Source organism: Canis lupus, chromosome 29 (assembly GCF_003254725.2).
Source record: "Canis lupus dingo isolate Sandy chromosome 29, ASM325472v2, whole genome shotgun sequence".
Classification (NCBI taxonomy): Eukaryota; Metazoa; Chordata; class Mammalia; order Carnivora; family Canidae; genus Canis; species Canis lupus.
Genome location: NC_064271.1, coordinates 3,663,523 through 3,691,178, shown reverse-complemented (window position 1 = coordinate 3,691,178; position 27,656 = coordinate 3,663,523). Strand labels below are relative to the sequence as shown.

Below are 27,656 nucleotides of genomic sequence, written 5' to 3'. Positions count from 1 at the left end.
TCCTGGTTTCGTTGATTTGTTCTATTGTTTTTAAAATTTCTATATTATTTATTTCTGCTCTAATCTTATTATTTCCTTCCTTTTGCTGGCTTTAAGTTTTGTTTGTTGTTCTTTTACTAAGCAATGTTTATAGGCATACATTTGTTATTTTTCTTTGTTTTAAAAGGCATTGTGCTTTTTCTAGGTAAATATTTATAGGTATAAATATTTGCAATTGTTATATCTTACTGAATTGTCCCTTTTATGATTATATAATGCCTTTCTTTATCTCTTTTTAAAATCTAGTTTGTCTGTTATAAGATTTGCTACTCTTTTTTTTAACATCCATTTAGTTGCATGATAAATTTTTCTCCATCCCCTCACTTTCAATCTACAGGTGTCTTTAGGGTTATATGAGTCTCTTATAGGCAGCATATAGATGGATCTTGTTTTTTTTTTTTTAAGATTTTATTTACATATTCATGAGAGACACAGAAAGAGAGACAGAGACATAGGCAGAGGGAGAAGCAGGCTCCTCACAGGGAGCCTGACGTGGGAGTCAATCCCTGGACCAGGATCACACCCTGAGCCACCCAGGTGTCCCTTGGATCTTGTTTATTAATCCATTCTGATAGCCTATGTATTTTGATTGAAGTGTTAGGTCCATTTACATTAAAAGTAATTACTGATAGATATGTATTTATTGCCATTTTATTACTTGTTTTGTCATTATTTCAGGAGATTTTCTCTGATCCTTTCTTATCTTTGTCACTTTTGGTGTCTCCTTTGCACTGAAAGAATCCACTTTAATATTTCCAAATGGGCTGGTTTAGTGGTCATGAACTCTTTAGCTTTAGTTTGGGAAACTCTCTCCTTCTATTCTGAATGACAGCCTTGCTGAATAGAATAATCTTGGCTACAGAGTTTTCCCCACTCAGCACTTTGAATATATCATACCCCTCTCTCTAGCTTGCCAAGTTTCTGCTGATAAATCTCCAGCTAGCCTTATGGGTTTTCCCTTGTAGGTTAAGGACTTCTTTTGTCTTGATGCTTTTAAGATTTTTTCCTTTATTACTATATTTTGCCAATTTAATGACAATACATCTTGGTGTTAGCCTGCTTTTGTTGATTTTGTTTTTTTTTTTTTTTAAGATTTATTTATTTATTTATTTATTTATTTATTTATTTATTTATTTATGATAGACATAGAGAGAGAGAGGCAGAGACACAGGAAGAGGGAGAAGCAGGCTCCATTCCGGGAGCCCGATGTGGGACTTGATCCTGGGACTCCAGGATCGCGCCCTAGGCCAAAGGCAGGCGCTAAACCGCTGAGCCACCCAGGGATCCCCCTTTTGTTGATTTTGATGGGAGTTCTCTGCCTCCTGGATATGGATGTCTGTTTCCTTCCACAGGTTAGGGAAGTTTTCTGCTATTATTTCTTGAAATAAATTTTTCTGCCCCCTTTTCTATCTCTTATTCTTTTAGGCCTCCTATAATACAAATGCTATTAAATTTGGTGGAGTTATTGAATTCCCTAAGTCTATTCCTGTGTTGCCTAATTCTTCTTTCTCTCTTTTGTTCACCTTCAGTGCTCTCCATCACCTGGCCTTCTAAGTCACTAACTCATTCCTCTGCTTCTCCCAGCCTGCTGCTCTTTGTGTCATGCCTGCTTCCAATCTCACTTATTGATTGCATCCTTCATCTCTGATTGATTCTTTGTAAACTCTTTTGTCTCTATGGGTACGGGTCTCCAATGTCTTCTATTCTTTTCTCAAATCCAGTGAGTATCCCTATGATTGTTGCTTTCAGTTCCCCATTAGGCATGTTATTTCGCTTAAATCTCTGGCCTTGGCTTTATCTTGTTCTTTCATTTGGGATAAATTCCTCCATCTTGGCATTTTGTCTAAGTCTCTGCCTTCTTCTGTGTGCTAGAAAAGCCAGTTATGTCTCCTACTCCTGAAAATAATGGCCTTATGAAGAAAAGGTCATGTAGTGCTCATGGCCAGGGGCTTCAGGGAGTGTCTGTAGTGTGTGTCGCCTGCACCCTGCTATTGTGTTTTTGCTATGGGCAGTATTTGATCCCTGGCCTAAATGTGGCCAATTGTGACTAGGTGTGCTGTGGTGTGCTTGTGAAATGAGTCCTGACACCAGCTCCACCAGAACTGAGGCCCTGTAGAACTGTCTGGTCAGGAGATGTGGTGTGGGTAGGGGCTTGTGCTGGTCTTCTGGGGGAGAGGCCCACCACACTGGGACTGAGGCACGTTTGACTGAGAAGGGCTGTCCTGCCAGAATACAGGGGGTGGGGCTTGATGTAAATAAGTTAGGCAGCCAACATGAGGCTGTGCACGCTTCTCACACATGGCTGTGTTTGTGCTGGAGTGTGGGAGGAAAATGGCACCAGCTGACTCCTTTGTTCTGGAGAGGTGTCTCCATGAATGCTGCCTCTCAGGGATGTGTTCCAAGAAGAGAGAGTGATCTCTCCTCTGTGTGCCCTAGGAGTTCCTCAGATCACTGTCTCCATGCTGTCTGCTCCTTGATTGTTTGCCTGCCTTCTCTCCAGGAGCAGGACAGTGCCCTCTGGGCTCTTTCCCACCCAACCCTGCTGACCTTTAAAACTCCAGGCTTTAAGCCCTGCTGGCTGCAAGAATTTACAAAATTCAGCTCCTCTCGTTTTCCAAGCTTGGGGAAACCTTCTCCTTATATGTTTTCCTGTGTACTCCTCTCTCTTCTGTCCTTCTCCATGACTATGGCTCCATCCCCGCTGCAGTACCCATGATTCTCTTCTCCCCTAAACCACCTCGTACCTCACCAATGTGCCTCTTTTCTCCCTTTGTTGGGAAGTTCATTCTGTCAGTCTTCAAGTCAACTTCTGGGGTATTTGGGATGATTTGATAGTTATCTTCTTGTGTTCATGGGACAAGATGAGGCTAGGATCCTCTTACTCTGCTGCCATCTTTCAATTTTTTATATTATTATAAATAATAATTTTACACTAATTTATTGGAAGTGTATCCCATGTAGATCAAGGACTGTGTGCCATGCTAATGATGATTTTTAAGTTAGAAACTTAAAAAGTTTTTAAGTTAGAAACTTAAGTTTAATCCAGGTGGAATCCAGGTCCTGTTAGTGCCAAACTGCACAAGTGTCATGCTCCAAAATGTTGACCAGTGATTGACTGGAGTAGAGCAGGGTGGTTACGTATGGCATCTCTTCTTACAGTGCCAAAAGGTGTAATTTGTGTTTAGGGCAATTACCTCAAGTTGCTAAACCTTTGGGCAAGTCCTTGTGCTCCCTTTCGTCTTCTTTGATTAACTTTAATGTATTAGACCCATTCCAGGAGTTCTGAAGTTACTGTTGAAAAAAATGAGAAGTAATTGAAGAGATCAATAATTTGTGATTTGTTATTTAGTCTCATCAGGTAAATAGTAACAAATGAATGAACAATGGGCCTTTGAGAACATGGCACACACAGGACAGTAAGAGAACTCCCATGGTTTTCAGAGGGGCAGCCACCAGGCAGTTGTCCAGTTGTTATGGTTGTTACCTGGTGATATCAGAAGCCTCTCTCTGTACATTTGAGATATTGGGAGCTTCCCTCAAGCCCAGGAGGAAAAAGTTGAAATATAGATGCTTAAAGCAGTAAGCAGCCATCTAGAAGTTCTTCTGAAAACACACAGACACTCTTGCTCTTCATTTCCCTTTAATGATTCATTTTTGTTTATGTTATTCTTTTTTAAAAAAATATTTATTTATTCATGAGAGACAGAGAGAGAGGCAGAGACATAGGCAGAGGCAGAAGCAGGCTCCTTATAGGGAGCCCGATGCAGGACTCGATCCCAGAACTCCATAATCATGCCCTGAGCCAAAGACACTCAACCACTGAGCCACCCAGGCATCCCTATTTATGTTATTCTTGCTCCTAGATTCATCCTTATACACCTCGGTTGGTCTGTTGGTGATTTGTCTTACTTCTGTTTCCTATTTCCTACCAATTCTTGTCACCTCTATCATCATGTTGATTCATTCCTTTGATTCACTTTAGCTACCTGCTTCCCACATGTGGTTTCTGCCCAATGTTCTCTCTTTTCTCCTACTTTGATCAGCCTTGACATTTAACCTGTAGGAACTGAGGTGGTAGGCCACCACAACCCCAAAAATAAATTTTGTGACTACTGTATATCATTCATATTAGTTATTACTCCCCTATACCTGAAATTTGAGGCTGGAAACTAGAAACTGTGGCTGGGATCCTTCTCCAGGCCCCAGAATCTAGGACAGTGGTTCCCATCTGACATGGTTTCTCTCTATAGGGGATATTTGACACAATTCGAGGAGGGGATGCTTCAACATCTAAAGGATAGAACCCAGGGGTGCTAACTATCCTACAATTTACAGGACAACACACATCCCAACACAGAATTATCTGACTTCAAATATCAACATAGCTAAGGCTGAGGGCCCTAGTCTATGGGATACTATATTGCATTGAACTTCCTGAGGCATCTTCCCAAGGAGAAACCCTTATTTCTATGTAATCCTTTACCACCCTGTCCCTACTGTAATCCTCATACTTTATAAATAACCAACCCAACTTCCATCTAGTTTCTGTTTTCATATATATTATCTTACTTTAATCCCAAATCAAATCTGGGGTATCCAGATCAATGTTATTATTACGATTTATTCTTAAAAATTTTACATATGGACAAACTCCAGAAAATTAAATAATCAAAGATTTAGTGAGGATTAGAACACATTATCTTTTTATTAAGTAGTGCTTCTTGTAGCGCCCTAGAGTGTCTCTTTTAAGGCTGTCATTCATCCTTAAGAAAAGCAAGAAAACCTTAGAAATGGCTTTATAAGAAGGCACAGCTAACAGAATAGAATCTTGAGAGTTTTCAGGTTAATTCTGGAATTCATTGAGGGCCAGGGTCTGGGTGAAGTGACTTGATCTGAGAGCAGCTCATCAATTTGAGTATTTCCACATTCAAGAGTCACTGAAAATAAGGTTCAGAGCAGGAAAAAAAAGGAGCCTTTCCTTTTGTTTCACTAAATTACATTTATTTTCTCTTTTTCTTTGCCTTATTAATGCTTCATGGTATTATGATTAAAAAGGAAACCCAGAGGTCAATGAAAGTGGTGTCCTGAGAAGATGACCCAGATGACATAGCAACTTTGACCAATAAAGCATCCACCTACTTATTGTGTTGAGTGGTTTTTGTGAGTAAATAGAGGAGGCATTCCTCTAAATAGTATAGTAGTTTGCCAATAATTCCAATAATCTGCCATTGATTATTGGCAGTAGGGGTAGAAAACTGGTTGAGAGTCCCGGTGATAATGAGCAGCCCAAGAGCCTAAAATAAGTGGGCTTCATGTCACCTTTGTAGTGATCATTAGGGATTGCAGCCTTCTGAGGTTGACAAAGAAAATGAGATCATATTAATTACTGCTATTAGACAAAATTAATTCTCAAAGATGACCTATAGTGTTTGGCAGCTGGGATGCCTTGGACTATATAGGAACAGCCATCTAAGGGTATAGGAAAGTTCTAGTCATGTCCTTTTCACTTCCCAGGTCTACCATTATACAGAAAGGGTGGTGGCATGCTGGAGCTTGACCTTCAAGAAAACATTTCCCTCTAGAGTGCCTACTTAAAAATGTGAGTCCATCTGATTGTATTCCACAATATATCTAAGCATATTAGTTTTTCAGAAAGAAAATATCCCAAATACATAAATTTTAGTAAATTTTATGAGGAGGGATTGCAAATTCTTTTTGTAGTAAATGCATATACCTGAAGGTTTATTATGTTTTGTTTTGTCATTCAGCTATGCAAAAACCATGAGGGTGAAGCTTCATCTATTTAGCATCCCAATGGAATATGAGTGGTAACATTGCTAGCCATCAGTCTTTGATAGGTACATATTCATTTCATTGAAAATACACTGTAATAAGAAACAGACTCACATTTCATCAGTTTCTCTATTTTAAGAGTTGAAACATATGAAGACATTGGAAGTGAAATAACTTGTAAGGTCTCTTTAGGTCTAACATTCTATTATGCTCTATACTGCAAGATGACATCAGCTCCTCATCACAGATGTGAATACTTGAACAAGAGGTGATTTTCCTTGTTTTCTGAAGTCAATCATGCTACAATTCATAGTCATATAGCATCTGGCATCTTTTTTTTTTTTGAAGAGCATCTAACCTTAATTTTTCTTTTATTCAACTTAAAAGATTAATATTATTTATTATTGAACTCATTTTAAGAACCTTATCTCTGATATTGGATTTTAAAATGTACTTAGCAAATTGATATTATCCTGTATACATGGCCTTGGGATTTTCTTTATAATAAGTGAACATATATTTGCACATATATATATTAGTTTTAATAATGACTATATATATGCATTTCACATTATTGAACTTAGATCCTTTATCTTTTAAAAAAAGTTTTTGTATTACATAAAGCATTGTGATCATAACTGATTGGCAAGAAATTGTGAAATGACTAAAACTGGATGAAAAGTCATGGAAGTTGGAGAATAGTATTTAATCTGAGCTATTTTACATTTCAGTAAACCTATAAAATTACCGTATTGGTTTGGTAATTTCAAATTTCATAGCCTGACTCCAAAATAGATTTAATTTTGTTAACTATATGTGCATAAATGGTGAGAGAAATGTCTTTGACTTAGTATATGTCATCATATCTTTCATAATCATATCCTGGAAAGAATATTTGTATTTAATATGGTATGATTCCAGAATATAAGAAAATACAAAAATGCTAGCTATCTGACCTTGGGCAATTTACAAACGTTGAATCCTTTTTATCTAAAGTTTGGGAGATATTTACCAAGGTAGTTATTTCTGAGTAGTGTCTTTTTTCTTTTTTTTTAACTTTCTTTGTGCATGTCTGTATTTTCTAGTTTTTCTGTATTTAACACAGATTATTTATGTAGCATTATAATTCTACTAAAATAGAAGTCATATGAAGATGGTATGTTTCTAGTACTGTGTGAGTTCAGAGGAATAGACATTGGCTCTGTCTGTTGGAAAATGACATAGTAGCTCTAGTATGTATGTATGTGTGCATGTGCATGAATATGTGTGTACGTATAGTGCATTTAGATTTAGAATGGTAAAAAATAGCTTGCAATTAATATGTCTTAAAATAACATTAAGACCTAAAACATTTTAGAAATGTAAATCTATAGGCAAATTTTTAAATCTTAATAATGGATTTTATGGATTAGATAATATGCTCATTTTATTATATTTTGGGGGTTCTTAAAGCAGTCCTAATATGCCCACTATATTACTAAAAATACACCCCTTCGTTGGTTTTGGTATAAATCTAGAAATGTTATATTTTTAGTTACTGCTTGGAATAATAATTATTTGTAGTAAGACAAAGTCTGAGCACAGTAGAAGTATTTTCTCAGTGTCCTGTTTCCTTGTTTACACTTGACTGGTGCATTCTTTTTTAGAATTTTTTTCTTCTTACTAAAGTTTCTATTCTAGAACTAGCATAATTCTTTAGGGTGAAAGACTAAAATAATGTCCATTGTAAACATTATTTAAAAGTACATCTTAAAGAGGTATTATTCCATGACATTAGGTCAGAGAGAGACATGAGTTATCATTATGGAAAGAAGATGAAAGTATCATGGTCAACATAAGACATGATTGTATAGGGATCCCTGGGTGGCACAGCGGTTTGGCGCCTGCCTTTGGCCCAGGGCGCGATCCTGGAGGCCCGGGATCGAATCCCACGTCGGGCTCCCGGTGCATGGAGCCTGCTTCTCCCTCTGCCTGTGTCTCTGCCTCTCTCTCTCTCTCTGTGACTATCATGAATAAATAAATAAAATCTTTAAAAAAAAAAAAAAAGACATGATTGTATAATGGAAACACCCACATTCAACTGAAGGGAGAATACTTCTTTTAGATAGACAACTTAGATAAGTGGAAAGACAGATCACATTTTTAGATAGGTAAAGTCAATACGGTAAAATTTAAATGTTAATTAAAGTATCCAAAGGATTTTTTAAAAAATTCATATATGTGCAGTGAAGCCAGCACATTGAATTTGAAGAATGTTCCTAAAATACATGAGGGTGGGAGTGGGCATGGTGGGGTGGGGTCGTGGCTGTGAAAATAACCATTAAAATAGCAAAAAAGAAGAAAAAGAAACTACCCTATATAGAAGGATAGAAACTACCCTATATAGAAAATAAAACTGAAAACAACAACATTTAAAATATTTCCATTGTAATTTGTCTCAAAGTAGACCCAGTGGATGTCAGAGATTTGTACATGATATTAACATTGCAAATCACATAGGAAATATGGCTATGTCAGTCAATAATAATGACAATACATAATTTGGAAAAAAATAAAAATTAATTCCAGATAAGTCAAATATTTAAGCATTAAAGTAAAACCACAATAGCTTAAGTAAAAACAAGCTTTTAGTGTAATTTTAGATTTGGGCAAGCCTAAGCATGATATAAAATCTCAAAGCTATGAAAGAAATGATTAATAAATTTCATTAAATAAAGATTTAAAACATCTGTATGATACAAGTAATAAAGGGAGCTGAAAGTACAAACTATACTTTGAAATACTATTTCTAACATGTTATAATTTTTATATATAAAAAATTAATTTTTTACATGCAAAGAGTTCTTAACAAATTAATAAAGACAAAGAATCAAGTACAGAAATACAGAGAAATGATCTATTTAGTTAATTTACAGAAAAAAACACATGACCATCAGTATAAATTTTCAAAATAGCTACATCTTTTTTTCTATTTCAGACTATTTGAATTTTGAAGTCTCAAAATTTCAAAAAGATAGAGAGGAAGCTTATCTATTGGATCTGTGAAAGAATTTGTCATTCACAGAGAGATTTCACATGTAAATCTGCTTTTGCCTTTGATTAATATGCATGAAGAAGAGTTGATACAACCAGTTGAATAAGTATGTTCTTTATTTTAAGCATGTTCTTTAAATCTGCCTGATTTTTTCTTCCATTCCTCTCCCACTCTTTCCCCTTTTTTCTTTTCTTTTTTTTTTTTAACTCTTTTCAATTATAAATGATTTATGTGGTGTTTATAATAATGTAAATATTTTTAGTGATATTAGCAGCGGCAGATTTTCAAAAGATAGTTATTACTAACTTTGGCCAAAAATCTCTTACTTGGTAACTATGCAAATAACTCAGGAATCATGGTTTATGGTTATTGAAAGTTTTAGACTGTTTACTGTAATAAGCATGGAAATGAAGTGCACATTCCTGCCATGTGAAGGGTAGCAGAACCATATGTCTGAAGTGTCCAAATGAAAAGTAAACATAATTATAAAGCAGAAGCAGATTAACATTATTATTGGCACTTACAAAAAAATCCCTATCTTATTTGTATTTAAATGTAGGTATAATGATTCACTTACAGAGTAACTCTGGCATTACCTTGAATGGAAATTTTATTTGACACAGGAGAAAGCTCAATTTTTCTTCTCTCCACTTTGATGAATATATAACCATGCAAAAAACTTTTATCTTTCCTAATAGCTACTAATTCCTTTTTAACAAAATATTTCTACCCACACAGTACACATTTTTATGTATCAAAGTGTACAAATGTGTGTGTGTGTGCATGCTGTGTGAAGACACTGTTCCAGCAATGAAAGATGCAGTTAATAAAATGGCCCTGTTGGTCTATTGCTCGTTTTGATCCCCGAAGGTTTCGATCATCAGGATCACAGATCTTCTGTTTTCAGGAATTACTTAATTTCCACAATAAAAGTATAACATTTTTCTTGGGAGCTTTCTTTGCTACTTTTTTCCCCCTTCCTTGACATCATAGGCATTATTAGGATATAAAATATAACCATGCATTTCCTCAAGCTTTCTTTGACTTTTTGTGAAAGGGTGTTAGATTTGTTTTATGCCCTGAATGTCAGTTGAATCACTCATAAATTTTGAATATATCTCCTTTATAAAAAATAAAACAAAAAATAATATACATGACAGTCTCTATAATCACTTAACCAGAACATTGTTAGAAAATATCCATTAAAATTATAACACAGATGTTTTGATGGAAAACATGTTTTGAATAAACCTTAACAAGATATATGTACTTGTGATTGGAAAACACATTCAACTGTGAACCACTTTAATGGATTTGTTTCTTGCCAGCAATAAAAACATTTCCAAGAAAACCTATGAGTTAAGTTGCTTGATATCATACTTTAGATTACTGACATTCATATCAAATTATAATGTTCAAGAAATAAAAACTTCAGTGCATTTTTAGAAATTCAATGCTTTTATTTTTATAAAAATTTAGATAACTGCATAGATTATGCAGAAACATAGGCTTTGAGCACATTTTATATACTGAAGAAAGATGAATTATGATTAAACAGTATCTTTCCCTTTTTAAGTTGTGGTATCGAAAGAGAATGAAGCACTAATGACCAAAGTGTCCTTTGTGGGGTTTTTTTTTAAGATTTTATTTATTTATTCATGAGAAACACAGAGAGAGTAGCAGATACATAGGCAGAGGGAGAAGCAGGCTCCATGCGGAGGGGCCTATCTGGGACTCCATCCGGGACTTCATTAATCTGGGACTCCAGGATCATGCCCTGAGCTGAAGACACTCAGTCACTGAGCCACCCAGGTGGCATCCTTTGTATTAAATGCATCAATTCCTTTCTGAGGCACCATCCTTGGAAGAATTAAGGAAATAGTAAATCTCCTATATTCTGTGGTTCAGATGCGATTAAGACTGTATACACATATCAGGTACCACACATACAAACGTATCACCTAGAAGATGCACAAATTACACACCTATGTAGTATATGTATATACACAGACATATGCACACAGGTACATGTATACACATTCAAAGATGCACCTGTGTACATGGATGCATATATATCTATGTGCACCCATATGCATATAAATATATCTAAATATATACATGTGTGCATACATACATATATTTTTTTCTATATGCATTGGTGCATGTATTTAATAAAATTTGGGGACAGAATAGTCATTCTTCAAGTAAAAATAGATATATAGTGGTGTTTTGGGGATCTAAAGAAGTGTAGTAATGGATTTTGAACTTTAAGAATGTACAGAAAGAGTAAGTAAAAATAACAGATTTTCTCAGGATAATGTGACTGGTATTAATTAGATATTAACTGTGTTGCTTTCAGTCAGCTTCAAAATTTCTTGAACACATGGTAGACTATAAAGTTAATGGGATCATTGACTGAAGCTAAGAACTATCCATAAAAATGGACATTATCTCTGTATGACATCACCTCTAATGCACACTGTAGATTGATTGTTCTATCTCTTGATGGCTGGAATACTAGGCAAATAATGGCAAGGAGTGACTTTGGTACCATAGGTGGGGTGTTGGATAGTGGCTTCAAAAGCTATTTAGGGAATTGTGAGACTGAACCTTTAGAGGTGAGGAATGTCTAAGTAGGTTAGTGGCAGTCAAGTTTGGGGTCTGCAGGCTGTCTCTCTGTGTACAATGACTAAAATAACCACCTACTCCATTAGCCAAAACACTTCTGTTTTCCTAATGAGTCATACCAAAAAAAAAAAGCACAAAGCAAATATTTTCTTACATTAAAAGTGAATCCTCTAGCATTTTATTCTGGCAGTAGATTTTAGAAACTTTGAAGTATTTAAATGGTATAGTATATGCAGAAAAATGGGTGCCAATTCAATTAGTGATATTTCCTGTACATTTAGACGTGTCATAATAATTTATTTATTTTTTATTTTTTATTTTTTTATGATTTTATTTATTTATTCATGAGAGAGACACACACAGAGACAGAGAGAGAGAGAGAGGGGCAGAGACACAGCCAGAGGGAGAAGCAGGCTCCATGCAGGGAGCCCAATGTGGGACTCGATCCTCCGTCTTGAGGATCACGCCCTGGGTTGAAGGCGGTGCTAAACTGCTGGGCCACCCAGGCTGCCCTGTCATAATAATTTAAATTCAAAAGAAATTTAAAGTGTATTTACCAGGGAAAAAAAATCTATAATTTTTATTTGCCAGAGTGTTTTTTCTAAAATATTCAAAGTTGTTGAGAGGTGATTTTTCTGTAACTTGTTTTACTGTTCAAATCCAATTTATTTTTACCACCTGTTATTTTTCTCCCTGGGTTTTTTAGAAGTCAGTTTTGGACCATTTGATACTACTATAATAAGAGCCTCACTTCCTATGGTATAATTGACCGTCAGTTTGACAGTTCAACAAATACACAGTGAAAGTTCACTGTTTGCCAAGAGCAGTGATATTTATTTTTCCAAGGAAAATGGTTCAGCCTCAGCCTCCATCTGTTTATTTAGAAATATATTCCTTTGTCATTGTGACTATGTTGATAATTTTCCTTTTAAACGGTAGGCTTCAGGAAAACAGGAATTTTATCCTAGGGTTTATAGTCTTCTTTTAAGGATATTTTAGGGTAACTTTATAAATACAAATCATTTTTGAAGTCCTTTGTGACAGACTAACATTTAATGTAGCCTTTTTGAATAGAATATTTTTAAATTTGTAAATTTAGTGAACATATTTGTAAATACTTTTCTACTAGTAAATAAAGCACTATTTCTAGTGGAACTATTGTAATATTTGCAGAATCTGTTTCTCATTCTGGAATCTTTGTTTGTCTTTATTTTTTCAGTCTCCTGAACAACAACCAAATCAGACAGATTTCCAGAAATGCTTTTGAAGGACTTGAAAATTTGCTTTATCTGTAAGTTGCAAAAAAGATCAACAATGACTTATGGTGTTAATAGATTATTTTTGCTTTTTTGTTTGTTTTAACCAAAGTAATTACTTATCTTCTTGAAAACCACTGTCAACCTTTACATAAAACACATTCAAACATTTCTAAGTGAAGTCAGTTGTTGCTTTCAACAGATTATTCATCTGAGCACATTTGAATATTTATGTATATTTTTATCCCCCATCCCTGCCACAAAAAATTTAAATTGGAAAAAAATAAAAACAAAAGTTTGTCCAACTTTCACGTTCCAATCTAATTAATTGATAATTATACAAATTGCATAGATCCAAGAGAAGCGTTTTATATCAACAACTCAGCCAACCAAGACCTTCTGAAGCCAGTGAACACATTATAACTAGAAACTTTAATGAACCTGGATAAGATCCAAAGTTTGGAAAAACTAGCTCACAAATATGTTGACAATTGTGATGCTCTTTTGTTTATAACAAGTAATTGAGAATAAAGATATTTTAAATAAGTCCCTGTTTTGACCCAGAAACCAGTGCATGCAGGTAAATTGAAAGTTGGGAGGTCATGACACATATGCTTATGTGGAGGCTGAAGGAAGAAACTAGGACATTTGTCTAAGTACACAGTGAGTGCTGCAACTTTTCTTTTGAAGAATCTTTTTTTTATACTCAATTTATTTTTTATTGGTGTTCAATTTACCAACATACAGAATAACACCCAGTGATCATTCCGTCAAGTGCCCCCCTCAGTGCCCATCACCCATTCACTCCCACCCCCCGCCCTTCTCCCCTTCCACCACCCCTAGTTTGTTTCCCAGAGTTAGGAGTCTTCATGTTCTGTCTCCCTTTCTGATATTTCCTACACATTTCTTCTCCCTTCCCTTCTATTCCCTTTCACTATTATCTATATTTCCCAAATGAATGAGAACATATAATGTTTGTCCTTCTCCGATTGACTTACTTCACTCAGCATAATACCCTCCAGGTCCAACCACATCGAAGCAAATGGTGGGTATTTGTCGTTTCTAATGGCTGAGGAATATTCCATTGTATACATAAACCACATCTTCTTTATCCATTCATCTTTCGATGGACACCGAGGCTCCTTCCACAGTTTGGCTATTGTGGACATTGCTGCTAGAAACATCGGGGTGCAGGTGTCCCTCGTTTCATTGCATCTGTATCTTTGGGGAAATCCCCAACAGTGCAATTGCTGGGTCGTAGGGCAGGTCTATTTTTAACTCTTTGAGGAACCTCCACACAGTTTTCCAGAGTGGCTGCACCAGTTCACATTCCCACCAACAGTGCAAGAGGGTTCCCTTTTCTCCGCATCCTCTCCAACATTTGTGGTTTTCTGTCTTGTTAATTTTCCCCATTCTCACTGGTGTGAGGTGGTATCTCATTGTGGTTTTGATTTGTATTTCCCTGATGGCAAGTGATGCGGAGCATTTTCTCATGTGCATGTTGGCCATGTCTATGTCTTCCTCTGTGAGATTTCTGTTCATGTCTTTTGCCCATTTCATGATTGGATTGTTTGTTTCTTTGCTGTTGAGTCTAATAAGTTCTTTATAGATCTGGGAAACTAGCCCTTTATCTGATACATCATTTGCAAATATCTTCTCCCATTCTGTAGGTTGTCTTTGAGTTTTGTTGACTGTATCCTTTGCTGTGCAAAAGCTTCTTATCTTGATGAAGTCCCAATAGTTCATTTTTGCTTTTGTTTCTTTTGAAGTTACTGTGGCTGAGTTAAAAAACGGTGTTGCCTGTGTTCCTCTCTAGGATTTTGATGGAATCTTGTCTCACATTTAGATCTTTCATCCGTTTTGAGTTTATCTTTGTGTACGGTGCAAGAGAGTGGTCTAGTTTCATTCTTCTGCATGTGGATGTCCAATTTTCCCAGCACCATTTATTGAAGAGACTGTCTTTCTTCCAATGGATAGTCTTTCCTCCTTTATCGAATATTAGTTGACCATAAAGTTCAAGGTCCACTTCTGGGTTCTCTATTCTGTTCCATTGATCTATGTATCTGTTTTTGTGCCAGTACCACAGTGTCTTGATGACCACAGCTTTGTAGTACAACCTGAAATCTGGCATTGTGATTCCCTCAGATATGGTTTTCTTTTTTAAAATTCTCCGGGCTATTTGGGGTCTTTTCTGATTCCACACAAATCTTAAAATAATTTGTTCTAACTCTCTGAAGAAAGTCCATGGTATTTTGATAGGGATTGCATTACGTGTAAATTGCCCTGGGTAACACTGACATTTTCACAATATTAATTCTGCCAATCCATGAGCATGGAATATTTTTCCATCTCTTTGTGTCTTCCTCAGTTTCTTTCAGAAGTTTCTATAGTTTTTAGGGTATAGATCCTTTACCTCTTTGGTTAGGTTTATTCCTAGGTATCTTATGCTTTTGAGTGCAATTGTAAATGGGATTGACTCCTTGATTTCTCTTTCTTCAGTCTCATTGTTAGTGTATAGAAATGCCACTGATTTCTGGGCATTGATTTTGTATCCTGCCACGCTACGAAATTGCTGTATGAGTTCTAGCAATCTTGGGGTGGAGGTTTTGGGTTTTCTATGTAGAGTATCATGTCTTCGGCAAAGAGGGAGAGTTTGACTTCTTTGCCAATTTGAATGCCTTTAATGTCCTTTTGTTGCCTGATTGCTGAGGCTAGGACTTCCAGTACTATGTTGAATAGCAGTGGTGAGAGTGGACATCCCTGTCTTGTTCCTGATCTTAGGGGAAAGGCTCCCAGTGCTTCCCCATTGAGAATGATATTTTCTATGGGCTTTTCGTAGATGGCTTTTAAGATGTTGAGGAATGTTCCCTCTATCCCTACACTCTGAAGAGTTTTGATCAGGAATGGATGCTGTATTTTGTCAAATGCTTTCTCTGCATCTAATGAGAGGATCATATGGTTCTTGGTTTTTCTCTTGCTGATATGATGAATCACAGTAATTGTTTTATGAGTGTTGAACCAGCCTTGTGTCCCGGGGATAAATCCTACTTGGTCATGGTGAATAATTTTCTTAATGTACTGTTGGATCCTATTGGCTAGTATCTTCTTGAGAATTTTTGCATCCATGTTTATCAGGGATATTGGTCTGTAATTCTCCTTTGTGGTGGGGTCTTTATCTGGTTTTGGAATTAAGGTGATACTGGCCTCATAGAACAAGTTTGGAAGTACTCCATCTCTTTCTATCTTTCCAAACAGCTTTAGTAGAATAGGTATGGTTTCTTCTTTAAATGTTTGATAGAATTCCCCTGGGAAGCCATCTGGCCCTGGACTTTTGTGTCTTGGGAGGTTTTTGATGACTGCTTCAATTTCCTCCCTGGTTATTGGCCTGTTCAGGTTTTCTATTTCTTCCTGTTCCAGTTTTGGTAGTTTGTGGCTTTCCAGGAATGCATCCATTTCTTCTAGATTGCCTAATTTATTGGCGTATACTGTACATAATATGTTTTTAAAATTGTTTGTGTTTCCTTGGTGTTGGTAGTGATCTCTCCTTTCTCTTTCATGATTTTATTAATTTGAGTCTCTCTTCTTTTTAATAAGGCTGGCTAATGGTTTATCTATCTTATTAGTTCTTTCAAAGAACCAACTCCTGGTTCTGTTGATCTTTTCCACCGTTATTCTGGTCTCGATTTCGTTGAGTTCTGCTTGAATCTTTATTAACTCTCTTCTTCTGCTGGGTGTAGGATCTATTTGCTGTTTTTTCTCTAGCTCCTTTAGGGGTAAGGTTAGCTTTTGTATTTGAGTTCTTTCCAGTTTTTAAATGGATGCTTGTACTGCGATGTATTTCCCCCTTAGGACTGCTTTTGCTGCATCCCAAAGATTTTGAACGGTTGTATCTTCATTCTCATTCGTTTCCATGAATCTTTTTAATTCTTTCTTAATTTCCTGGTTGACCCTTTCATCTTTTAGCAGGATGGTCCTTAACCTCCACGTGCTTGAAGTCCTTCCAAACTTCTTGTTGTGATTTAGTTCTAATTTCAAGGCATTATGGTCTGAGAATATGCAGGGGACGATCCCAATCTTTTGGTATCGGTTCAGACTCGATTTGTGACCCAATATGTGGTCTATTCTGGAGAAAGTTCCATGTGCACTTGAGAAGAATGTGTATTCAGTTGAGTTTGGATGTAAAGTTCTGTAGATATCTGTGAAATCCATCTGGTCCAGTGTATCATTTAAAGCTCTCATTTCTTTGGAGATGTTGTGATTAGAAGACCTATCGAGTATAGAAAGAACTAGATTGAAGTCACCAAGTATAAGTGTATTATTATCTAAGTATTTCTTCACTTTGGTTATTAACTGGTTTAAATATTTGGCAGCTCCCACTTTTAGAGCATATATATTGAGAATCGTTAAGTCCTCTTGTTGGATAGATCCTTTAAGTATGATATAGTGTCCCTCTTCATCTCTCACTACAGTCTTCGGGGTAAATTTTAGTTTATCTGATATAAGGATGGTTACCCCTGCTTTCTTTTGAGGACAATTTGAATGGTAAATGGTTCTCCAACCTTTTATTTTCAGGCTGTAGGTGTCCTTTTGTCTAAAATGAGTTTCTTGTAGACAGCAAATAGATGGGTCCTGCTTTTTTATCCAGTCTGAAACCCTGCACCTATTGATGGGGTCATTAAGCCTGTTCACGTTCAGAGTTACTATTGAAAGATATGAGTTTAGTGTCATCATGGTATCTATTCAGTCCTTGTTTTTGTGGATTGTCCCACTGAACTTCTTCTTAAAGGGGAATTTTAAGAGTCCCCCTTAAAATTTCTTGCGGAGCTGGTTTGGAGGTCACATATTCTTTCAGTTCCTGCCTGTCTTGGAAGCTCTATATTTCTCCTTCCATTCTGAATGAGAGCCTTGCTGGATAAAGTATTCTTGGTTGCATGTTCTTCTCATTTAGGACCCTGAATATATCCTGCCAGCCCTTTCTGGCCTGCCAGGTCTCTGTGGAGAGGTCTGCTGTTACCCTAATACTCCTCCCCATAAAAGTTAGGGATTTCTTGTCTCTTGCTGCTTTAAGGATCTTCTCTTTATCTTTGGAATTTGCAAGCTTCACTATTAAATGTCGAGGTGTTGAACGGTTTCTATTGATTTTAGGGGGGAATCTATTTCCTGGATCTGAATGCCTGTTTCCCTTCCCAGATTAGGAAAGTTTTCAGCTATGATTTGGTCAAATACATATTCTGGCCCTCTGGCCCTTTCAGCGCCCTTGGGAACCCCAATTAATTGTAGGTTTTTCTTCCTCAGGCTGTCGTTTATTTCCCTTAATCTATCCTCTTGGTCTTTTAATTGTTTGTCTCTTTTTTCCTCAGTTTCCCTCTTTGCCATCAACTTGTCTTCTTTGTCACTCACTCGTTCTTCCACCTCGTTAACCCTCGTCGTTAGATTTTTGGATTGCATCTCATTCAATTGATTTTTAATTTCTGCCTGATTAGATCTAAATTGTGCAGTCATGAAGTCTCTTGAGTCCTTTATGCTTTTTTCTAGAGCCACCAGTAGCTGTATAATAGTGCTTCCAAATTGGCTTTCTGACACTGAATTGTAATCCAGATTTTGTAACTCTGTGGGAGAGAGGACTGTTTCTGATTCTTTCTTTTGAGGTGAGGTTTTCCTTCTAGTCATTTTGCTCAGTGCAGAGTGGCCAAAAACAAGTTGTATTGGGAAAAGGAGAAAAAGATAGGAGAGAAAGAAGGAAAGAAGAGAGAAAAAGAAAAAAGAAAAAAGGGGTGGGGGAAGCAAGCAAACAAACAAACAAAAACAAAACCCACGGGGGAGTATCTTCTCATTCTGTGTACTTTAAGTACCTTGACTTCCCCTGGAACTTGTCCTCTAGCTGGTCCTCTGGGGGAGGGGCCTGTTGTGCTGATTCTCAGGTGTTAGCACTTGGGGGAGCTGCTCTGCCCCTGCCTGGTGCAGGGCTCAGTGGGGGTTGTTCACCCCGTGAGGCCTCAGGAGGAACAACCGCAGTGGCGGGGCCAGCTCTGCAGCCCTGGAGTCAGCTCCCCAGTAACCACGGAGCTCTCCGTCTGCAGGGCCTGGAGGCTCCGGGGCGGGGCCTCTGATCTGCTCAGCTCGGGGCAGGAGCGTCCTCGCTGTCCTGGGCCCTCCCGGCCTCTGCCTGTCCCGGGGGAGGCCGGATCCTGGGCTGTGTCCTGGCGCCCTGTGCTCCGGAGCCTGCGCTGTTGGATTCACGCTCCCGCCCCGCAGCCCCCTCCGCGGAGCCACCCCCTTGCCCCCCCCAGCTGCTCCCGGGGCCCCGCAGCCCCCTCCGCGGAGCCGCCCCCGAGCCCCCCCGAGCTGCTCCCGCCCCGCAGCCCCCTCCGCGGAGCCGCCCCCGAGCCCCCCCGAGCTGCTCCCACCCCGCAGCCCCCTCCGCGGAGCCGCCCCCGAGCCCCCCCCGAGCTGCTCCCGCCCTGCAGCCCCTCCGGGGAGCCGCCCCCGAGCCCCCCGAGCTGCTCCCGCCCCGCAGCCTCCTCCGCGGAGCCGCCGCCCGAGCCCCCCGAGTTGCTCCGGGTCCCGCCGTGCCCGCTGCAGCCCTTAGGGAGCTCGGCGCACTCTCCCGGGGCGCAGGTGCCTGTTAGTGTCCCCGGGAGCCCGAGGGCATCCCCGCCCTCCTGGGTCCTGCTCCACCTCCCCGCGAGCCCCTTTCCCCCGGGAAGGTCGGTGCAGCTCCTGCTCCTCCGGGACGGGGCTCTCCTGTCCTGGGGACACTCGCCCCGGCCTCAGCCCGGCTCCTCGCGGGGCCCCTCCCCCTTGGAGGCCTTTTGTTTCTTTATTTCTTTTTCCCCGTCTTCCTACCGTGATAGAAGCGCGGACTCTTCTCACTGTAGCGTTCCAGCTGGTCTCTTTAAATCTCAGGCCGAATTCGGAGATTTTCAGGATGATTTGAAGGTTATCTAGGTAATTTGGTGGGGACAGGTGACTTGGGGACCCTACTCTCCCGCCGTCTTGCCCCTCCTCCTCTTTTGAAGAATCTTAAAGAGGTAATTAACATTTTTACAGAAACATGCCCATTTGTACTTCGTATAAAAAGTTGGTTACTTTTTAAAGAAAACACGCTATCCTAACCGTTTTGCTTCCATTTCATTTCTACAATGATCACAGCATCTTTATGAAACACTGGAATTCGTGTTACAACTCAGTTCTGGAGACTTTACGGCCTTTTGCATTCAATTGTTATACCCCAGGCTAACAGGCAAGGTCTTCTACAACTTTCTTTAATCACTCAGTCCTAAAGTGCTGATTCATTCTTGGAGTTGGTCCATTCTTTTTGGTGTTCTAATTGTTCATGACCAACCTAACATGCCTAGCAGGTGCATGTCAGTTTTCATCCCCACATAAGAAACATTACTAAGAGGGTTTCAAGCTTTCTCGATGGTGGTGTGAGAAATCCCAGTTTTGTGGTTCTTTACTTATTGGCATGTAAAGAGTTATCACCCCTACAGTAAAACAAACTAATTAATTAAAAAAAACCTAAAAACTTTACAACAGTAAATAATGACTTAGAAGAAACCTCATTACTAGTGCAATATTCAGGGAAAGAATCTCGTAAAATGATAGTTACTGGCAAGAACTTAATTTTGGATAAAATGAACATTCAGCATTACTGTGGCTTGGATCAATTACATGCACAAGTGCACTATCTGCTCCGTGTAAGAAGTATTTCACCAAACTTCCAGTCAATTCTCTAGCCAGTTCACACATTACCCATTAAGTGAAAAATACAAATCTTTTATAAGATGTACATTTAGGAAAGGGGAAGGATAATTTATAAATGTTTCACTATGCAATAGGTTGTGAACACATTCTTATGGCCACTGAAGTAAATCTTTCCATATTTTCAAGAACATTGACAAGTAAGGTTTACTTCTCAAATCAGAGAAGTTCATAGGAAAAAGAAAGTTGTGGACTAAAAGACCTATTCATGCAGACAGCACCTGTTTGGATGAGAAGAAGATGGAATTGTAAGGTTTAGAAGAAAACATCAGAGTTTGAGTTGATTAAAAATGGTCTAACTGTGCCATTTTGTGTCAATACTTTAAGCTGGCTATCCACTATCTTTCTGTGACCTGATCCAGTGAAAATGCTTGGAGCAAACAAGAACTCTTTGAGGACAGAATTCACAAATACTCTGAAATATGGTGAAATTCATTAATTTGGTGGTCTGTGGTGATGTTGGGATAGGCAGTGGGGAAGGTAGTAGTGTATGAAGATGAAGAGACATCAGTAATACCTATATACGTGTTTGGAGATAAAGACACACATATTTATAGGACAACAGGTCTTATTAAAATGGGCACACATAAGGCAGGACAGTATCAGAACAGAAGGAAGTCCAATTGTGTCTTCCAGTGTGATGGGCAAGTTAGACTTCAAATTAGGAGGTGTTTAGGAATTATTGAGTCATTGACCAAAGCTAAGCACTGTCAACATTGACAATGTCTCTGTTATGATATCAGCTATAAAGTATACTATAATTTTGTTGTCTTGCCCCACTTTGGCCAGAAATATTAAACACAATTTGAGGAAAATGCATTCATAGGGACAGTTCTGAGTTTGAGATGGCATGTGTTGGTTAGACCAGTGAGTACAGAAGGAAAGATGAAGTAAGTTGTAACTCGGAACCAAGGGGTAAGACCAGAAAGGCCTTTGCACAAGAATCTAGATGGTGCCATGTCAGGGAGAATTTATTGAGGAAGGGAATGATCATCTCTGTGGTTGGGGAGAGGCCATTCTGGGAGAATGGACAGGTGTGCTTGAGGCAAAGATTCAAATAGTAGGAAGCTATGCCAAGGTCTCCTGAACTGCCATGCATGACAACAGCCTGGACAGGGGTCTGCAGAGCTGGAGAGGGATTTTTGGTGTAGATTTATTTAATGACTATGACAGATGAGAGGGAATGTCTGCTCTTCTCATAGAAAATCCCCGTTCCTGTCCCAGTCTGTGCCACTAATACTCCAGCCTCCTTTCACTGTCCTGGGAGCCTTCCTTGACCACTTTCATACTCATACTTTCCTTACGCATTCCCTCTCCTGCACAACTCTAGTTTTTATTTTCCACCCAATATTCTGAATCTTTGGATGGATCACTCATAGGATTTAATTTAACATTTAATTGTACTTAGTGTTTATTCCACTTCTTTCCCTATGTGTATGTGTATTGTCTCAATGGCCACATACTTGAGAATTGGGGTCTTGCTTGTATTTCTGTCCAATTCATACAAAGTTCCAGACAGAGTTCTATGCTTCCCCAAACTGGTGTTCTCTTCCAGCACACATCTGTTTTCTTTTCAGTAAATAGCACCCTTATTCTTGAGCTGCTTGGCATCATGCTTAGGTTCTTCCTTTCTCGTATGCTACTTCGGCACACTCTGTTCATTCCAATCCTAAAAACATTTCTAATTTGGTCATTTTCTCCATCTCTCCTTCATCTACTCTAGTGTAAGCAGTCATTATTTCCCTGCTTCATATTTCATTTTAATAAAAGCAACACCCCTTATTTTGGCCTGTAAGTCCTAGAATTTTTAAAGATTTTATTTATTCATGAGAGACATAGAGAGAGACAGAGAGAGAGAGAGGCAGAAACACACAGGCAGAGGGAGAAGCAGGCTCCAAGTAGGGAGCCCAACATGGGACTCGATCCCGGGTCTCCAGGATCACACTCTGGGCTGAAGGTGGCGCTAAACTGCTGAGCCACCCAGGCTGCCCCCGTGTCATGGTTTTTGATCCATACATACATGTAAATCCATCTCATGTATTTCTTTCTTTTGCTTTTTATATTTGATCCATTGTTCTTTATTTTTCCAAACACAATAAGCACTTAGCTCCTATGTCATGGGCTGTCACACACATGCTGCTTGTTGGTTTTTCCTTGTGATCTTCTGTCTTGTTTAATGTTATTTCCCTAGGACTCACTCTAGGTCAATCAACCCTCTCCTTTTTTCCCTATCAGGGCACCCTGTTTATTTCATTTATCATGTCTACCATAACAGTTAATGTTTCTCCCCCTATTTTTTAAACCTATTTTCTGACTTCCCACTGGATTTTATAAAGGCAAGTGGCCATAGTCCTCTTATGTATCATATATATCATCATCTAGAACATAGGGAGTAAATGCTCATTAAATATTTGTTGACTAAATAGGAGAAAATAAGGTGATCAATAAATGCTTGATATTTGACTAATACTTTTAATTATGCTAAGTTCATTATTTCTTAGAAAGGGAGATACACCATTAAATGTATTAGCTTTTTCAGCAATGTATATCAATCAGTTATTTATATTGTGCCTTTTCCAAGGATTTCAGGTGTTTATATTACATGAAGTAGTTCTAGTACATGTATATTCAGGAGGCTAATTTTTTTTTTAAAGATTTTATTTATTTATTTATTTATTCATTCATGAAAGACACACAGAGAGAGAGAGACACACACACAGGCAGAGACACAGACAGAGGGAGAAGCAGGCTCCATGCCAGGAGCCTGATGTGGGACTCGATCTCGGGTCTCCAGGATCACGCCCTGGGCCGAAGGCAACTACTTTGTATTAAACCAGAATTGCAACTTTGCCCTGCCAAACACAAAAGAGGGCACATATTGTTCTCTAAAACAAAAGTATTTCTGAACTTTTCTGAAATTCTAATGTGTTTTGGTCCAAATTGTATCATTGATTCCCTTGGGCAAAAAGATATTGAATATCTCAGGATGAATTTTGCTTTTAGTTTCATGAGAAAAAGTATCACTGTTTGAATATATCTTTGGAGACCAGTTCATTTAGGGTTAGCTGAATTTTGGACCTAAGATGCATTGATAAACTGAGAGAAAAACCTTCCTTTTCTTTGGGTTAGCAGACCAGCAACTGTTATGAACAATTCCCCTGGTATTCATTATTCTTAACCAAGTTAGAATTAATCTAGTGATAAACTCCAAAATGAATTTTTATTTATTCAGAAACATCTTGGCATCTATATAGGTAGTAATGATCTCATTACTGATGAGCATTTAACAGTTTTTAAAAAACTATCCATAAGGTAAGAACTGTTGCCTATCTGCTCATGTTTGAGATACACTGAGCATCATTTAGTAGTATTTTTACAGGAAATGTATTCCACATTCAAATCCATAATTTTGTTTCTGGGTTTGGTTCCCAGAATCTCTTCTCTGATTTATAGCTTCTTTCTGCTTCTATCCCAGCTCTTGGCATCATTGTCCTCATGAACTCCTATTTCTGAATGCTACCCCCTCTGCACACACTCAACTTCTTAGATCTTTGGCTGATTATGTCATTTGCAATTGTATATTCAGCATTGGTCTTTCCTATCTCTCTCTAGTCTCTGAATTTATTTGGAGTCTACCACATTCTTTTTGTGACCTATAGATAAAAAGATATTCTTGTGAAAGTATTGGGCAATTTTTAAAAAATATTTTTTTTATTTATTCATGAGAGACACACACAGAGAGAGAGAGAGAGGCAGAGACACAGACAGAGGGAGAAGCAGGCTCTGTGCAGAGAGCCCGATGCGAGACTTGGTCCTGGGACTCCAGGATCATGCCCTGGGCCAAAGGCAGGCACTAAACTGCTGAGCCACCCAGGGATCTCCAGAATTGGGCAATTTATAAATGTTGAGTTCTTGGGTAAGCGAGTGCTATTGAAGAATTTCACCTTTAATACTGTGAACTTGAAGGACACAACTCACCACTTCTGGCCCCTGTGAATATTCCCTGAGCATTAATGACAATCTAACAAAATAAATGAAATTTCCATGGGGTTTCTTGTTCACTGTATTAGTTAGCTTTTGCTGTGTACCAAATTACTTGAGAACTTAGTGACTTATGAATTACTATTTCTTATGATTGACTTATGGGTTTATTGCGCAGATCTTCTGGTGTAGACTGGGTCAGCTGAGGCTGGAAGCTTTATTTTATAATGGCTTTACTTACATATCTGGCAACTGCACAGTGTCAACTGAGATGGCTTTTTCCTCCATGTGGTTTCTCTTTCTCTAGCCAACTAGACTGTGCTTGTTTATGGTGATCTTACCTTAAGTGCCATCAGAGATGAGCTTTTCATGCCTCTCTTATGTCATATTTGCTAGTGTCTCATTTCCCAAGTCCAATCACATGGTCGGGACCTAATTCAAGCACTGGATTCCACCTCTTGATGGGCAAAGCAACAGAATCATCTGGCAAAAGGGTTGAATCCAGGGATGGGGAAAAACTTATGGCAATTTCTTCAATACATCACATTGACATTGAGCTTCCTAGAGTGAGGCCCAAGTTGCAGTCACAACCAGGCATGTCCTGGTTTAGTCACCAGAATAGAGTTATGCAATGGGTACTATGTTCACAAAGGGAGAAGAGGTCATATCCACTTGGGCACATAGGGCTGGAAGAAGGTTAAACTTGATGAAAGGAATAGTCCTTTAGCTTAATCTTGAAAGGAGGATTTATGAGAAAAGACAAGGCATAGTTTGGTATGTTTGGGAAATGGCAACTATCTTTTAATGATTAGATTGTAGAGCCCAAATAGAGTATGATAAGAGATAAACTTGGCAAGTTCAACAAAGGCCAAATAATGGGAGAGGAGAAGTTTGTATGCCTCTCTGTCTCACTTGGTGTTACCTCTTACTTACTTCTACTCACTCCAAACCAGCCTCTGTACCTACCACACTACTAGTTCTCTGACAAAGGCCACTCATGTTGTTAAATATATTGCAAATTTTCCATTATATACTATGTTTAATTATATCTAATAGTTTCCTTTTGTTGACCATTCAATGCCCTTGACAATATCTTTGGTGTTAGTGACATCTCTCGTGTTCCTCGTCTTCCCTTCACTCTTCTGTCTGGTTTGTCTCAGACTGCACCTAGAGTTCCATCCCAGGCTCTGTTCTTTATCATACTATGGTTGAAAACGTCCACTTCCATTGTATCAGTTATTATCTAGATGCTGCTGGCTCACAAGTCTTTATTCCGAGCCTAAATTGTCTTATGTTTTCAAATACACATGCATGTACACACTTGACATGTCCCATTGGAGCGTCAGACTCAGCATGATTTAAATTTGACTAAATTATCTTTTGCTCTTCAAACTTGCTGCCTATTTCCTATGTTCAAACATGCTTCTTATTTTGGGAAATGATGACAGACTCATACAGTAATCTAAACTAAATACCCATGCAGCATACTGGCCTTCTCCCAATTCCTCTCCTACTAAATCTAGTTAGTTGTCAAGTTCTATTTTGCTTTAGTGTTGTTTGTATTTTCCCTATCTATGCCCACTGTGCTGACTTACATTTAGTCCATGTTACCCATCACTCTATGAGAAAACCTCATTTTGTTGTTAAAGCTGCTCCTCTTCTGACTCTGAAGGACGACCAGTCATCTTTTTAAAACACAAATTCCCGATCATGCCATTCTTCTGTGGGTCCTTCAGTGACTCCTCATTGTTGTTTGGTTGAAGTAAAATATACAAGGCTTGACTTCACTTACATCTTCAGCTTCCTTAATGACCTCCTCAAACCATGTTCTGTGAAGTTCCTGATGTGTGGTATTTGATGGCCTCCATATTAGATGCCTATCGGTCATCTTTGAGTTACTGGATTATACTGGTATTGTGTCTTCCTGTGATTCCTTCCTGCTCCTTCACTCTGATATTGAGATCACATCACAGATCTATTATTTATTATCGCCTATATGTGTGAGCAGTACACAGTATCACTAGTCTGTGCATCAACCCTGTATAGTTTTATGATTGGAAAAATCGACAGAGTAATTAATTTTATCAGGGATATGAATGTGGGAATACTATACCTAATGAAGAATAAAAGGGGAAAGAGAAGGGAAATAAGCAATGTGGGTAGTGGTAGAGAGTGTGGCAGCTTTGCACTTTTGGGTGGATAGCCGTAGCCTGAGTTTTCTCTTTCTCTGTCAGTTGATCTTAGGAAAACTCCCCATGAGACTATAGCTGCAGGCTGGGAGAGAGAGGGTGGTGTAGCATGAGTAGGACCATGGGCATTTGGCCACTTCTTTATGTCATTTGTTTTTGGCTTTAGGGACTGCTTGGGGCTGATCATGTATATACCACCTCCATTTGATGATGGAATGTTTGCTCTGCGTATCAAACTTTAGGGCTTTGTGGGTCAGACCACACACAGCTCATGATGGACAGCTCAGATCATATGGTAACTTGGCGGCCCAGGGGTAAGCAACAGTCTCTGTTAAGGCCCAGCAACAGGCCAAGAACTGTCTCTCAAAAGGGAGAATAGTTGTTGTTTTTTTTTTCAATTTTATCCATATATGTATTTTTATATGCTAAAGTTTTTACTCGGGTTCTTTTTATATTTTCTGTTTGTTAGCTGAGATTTTATTTTTTTGTTTCCAGTTTGTAGTTGCTTATTGAAACATTTTTATGACTCTTAAAATCTCTATCACGGAATTCTAACCTCACTGTTGTATTGTTGTAGGTATCTGTATTAGTCAGCTAAGGCTGCCATAACACAAAATTGTAGACTGGGTGGCTTAAACAGTAGAAATGTGTTTTCCCAGAGTTCTAGAGGCCCAAAGTCGAAGATCAAAAGGGTGACAGAGTTGCTTTTTTTTTTTTTTAGAATTCCCTCTCCTTGGCATGTAGATGGCCATCATCTCTCTGTCTCCTTGGCATGTAGATGGCCATCATCTCTCTGTCCATAGATATATATAATATATAATATAATAATCACCTTTTCCTATAAGGATGACAGTTGTGTTGGATTAGGGCCCACCCTAATGACTTTATTTTACCTTAATTAGTTCTTTAGAAAGGCCTTATCTTCAAATATTCTGAGGTACTGAAAGTTGGTATTTCAACTTATGAATGGGG

General features: G+C 38.4%; 1 protein-coding gene across 9 annotated transcripts in view; it reads left to right on the top strand.

Moving 5' to 3' along the window:
* The window catches only part of PXDNL (peroxidasin like), a 429,464-nt gene that overhangs the window by 192,879 nt on the left and 208,929 nt on the right, over positions 1-27,656 (top strand). For 8 of the 9 annotated variants that reach the window (XR_003147577.3, XR_007407163.1, XR_003147578.3 and 5 more), the window contains exon 3: positions 12,714-12,785. The exons of the other annotated variant lie outside the window; for it this stretch is intronic. Coding sequence is in view for 4 of the 8 variants with exons in the window: in XM_049103924.1 (XP_048959881.1) it covers positions 12,714-12,785 (72 nt within the window). In the remaining 4 variants the exon portion in view is untranslated. The remainder of the gene's footprint in view (positions 1-12,713; positions 12,786-27,656) is intronic. 9 annotated transcript variants of the gene reach the window in all.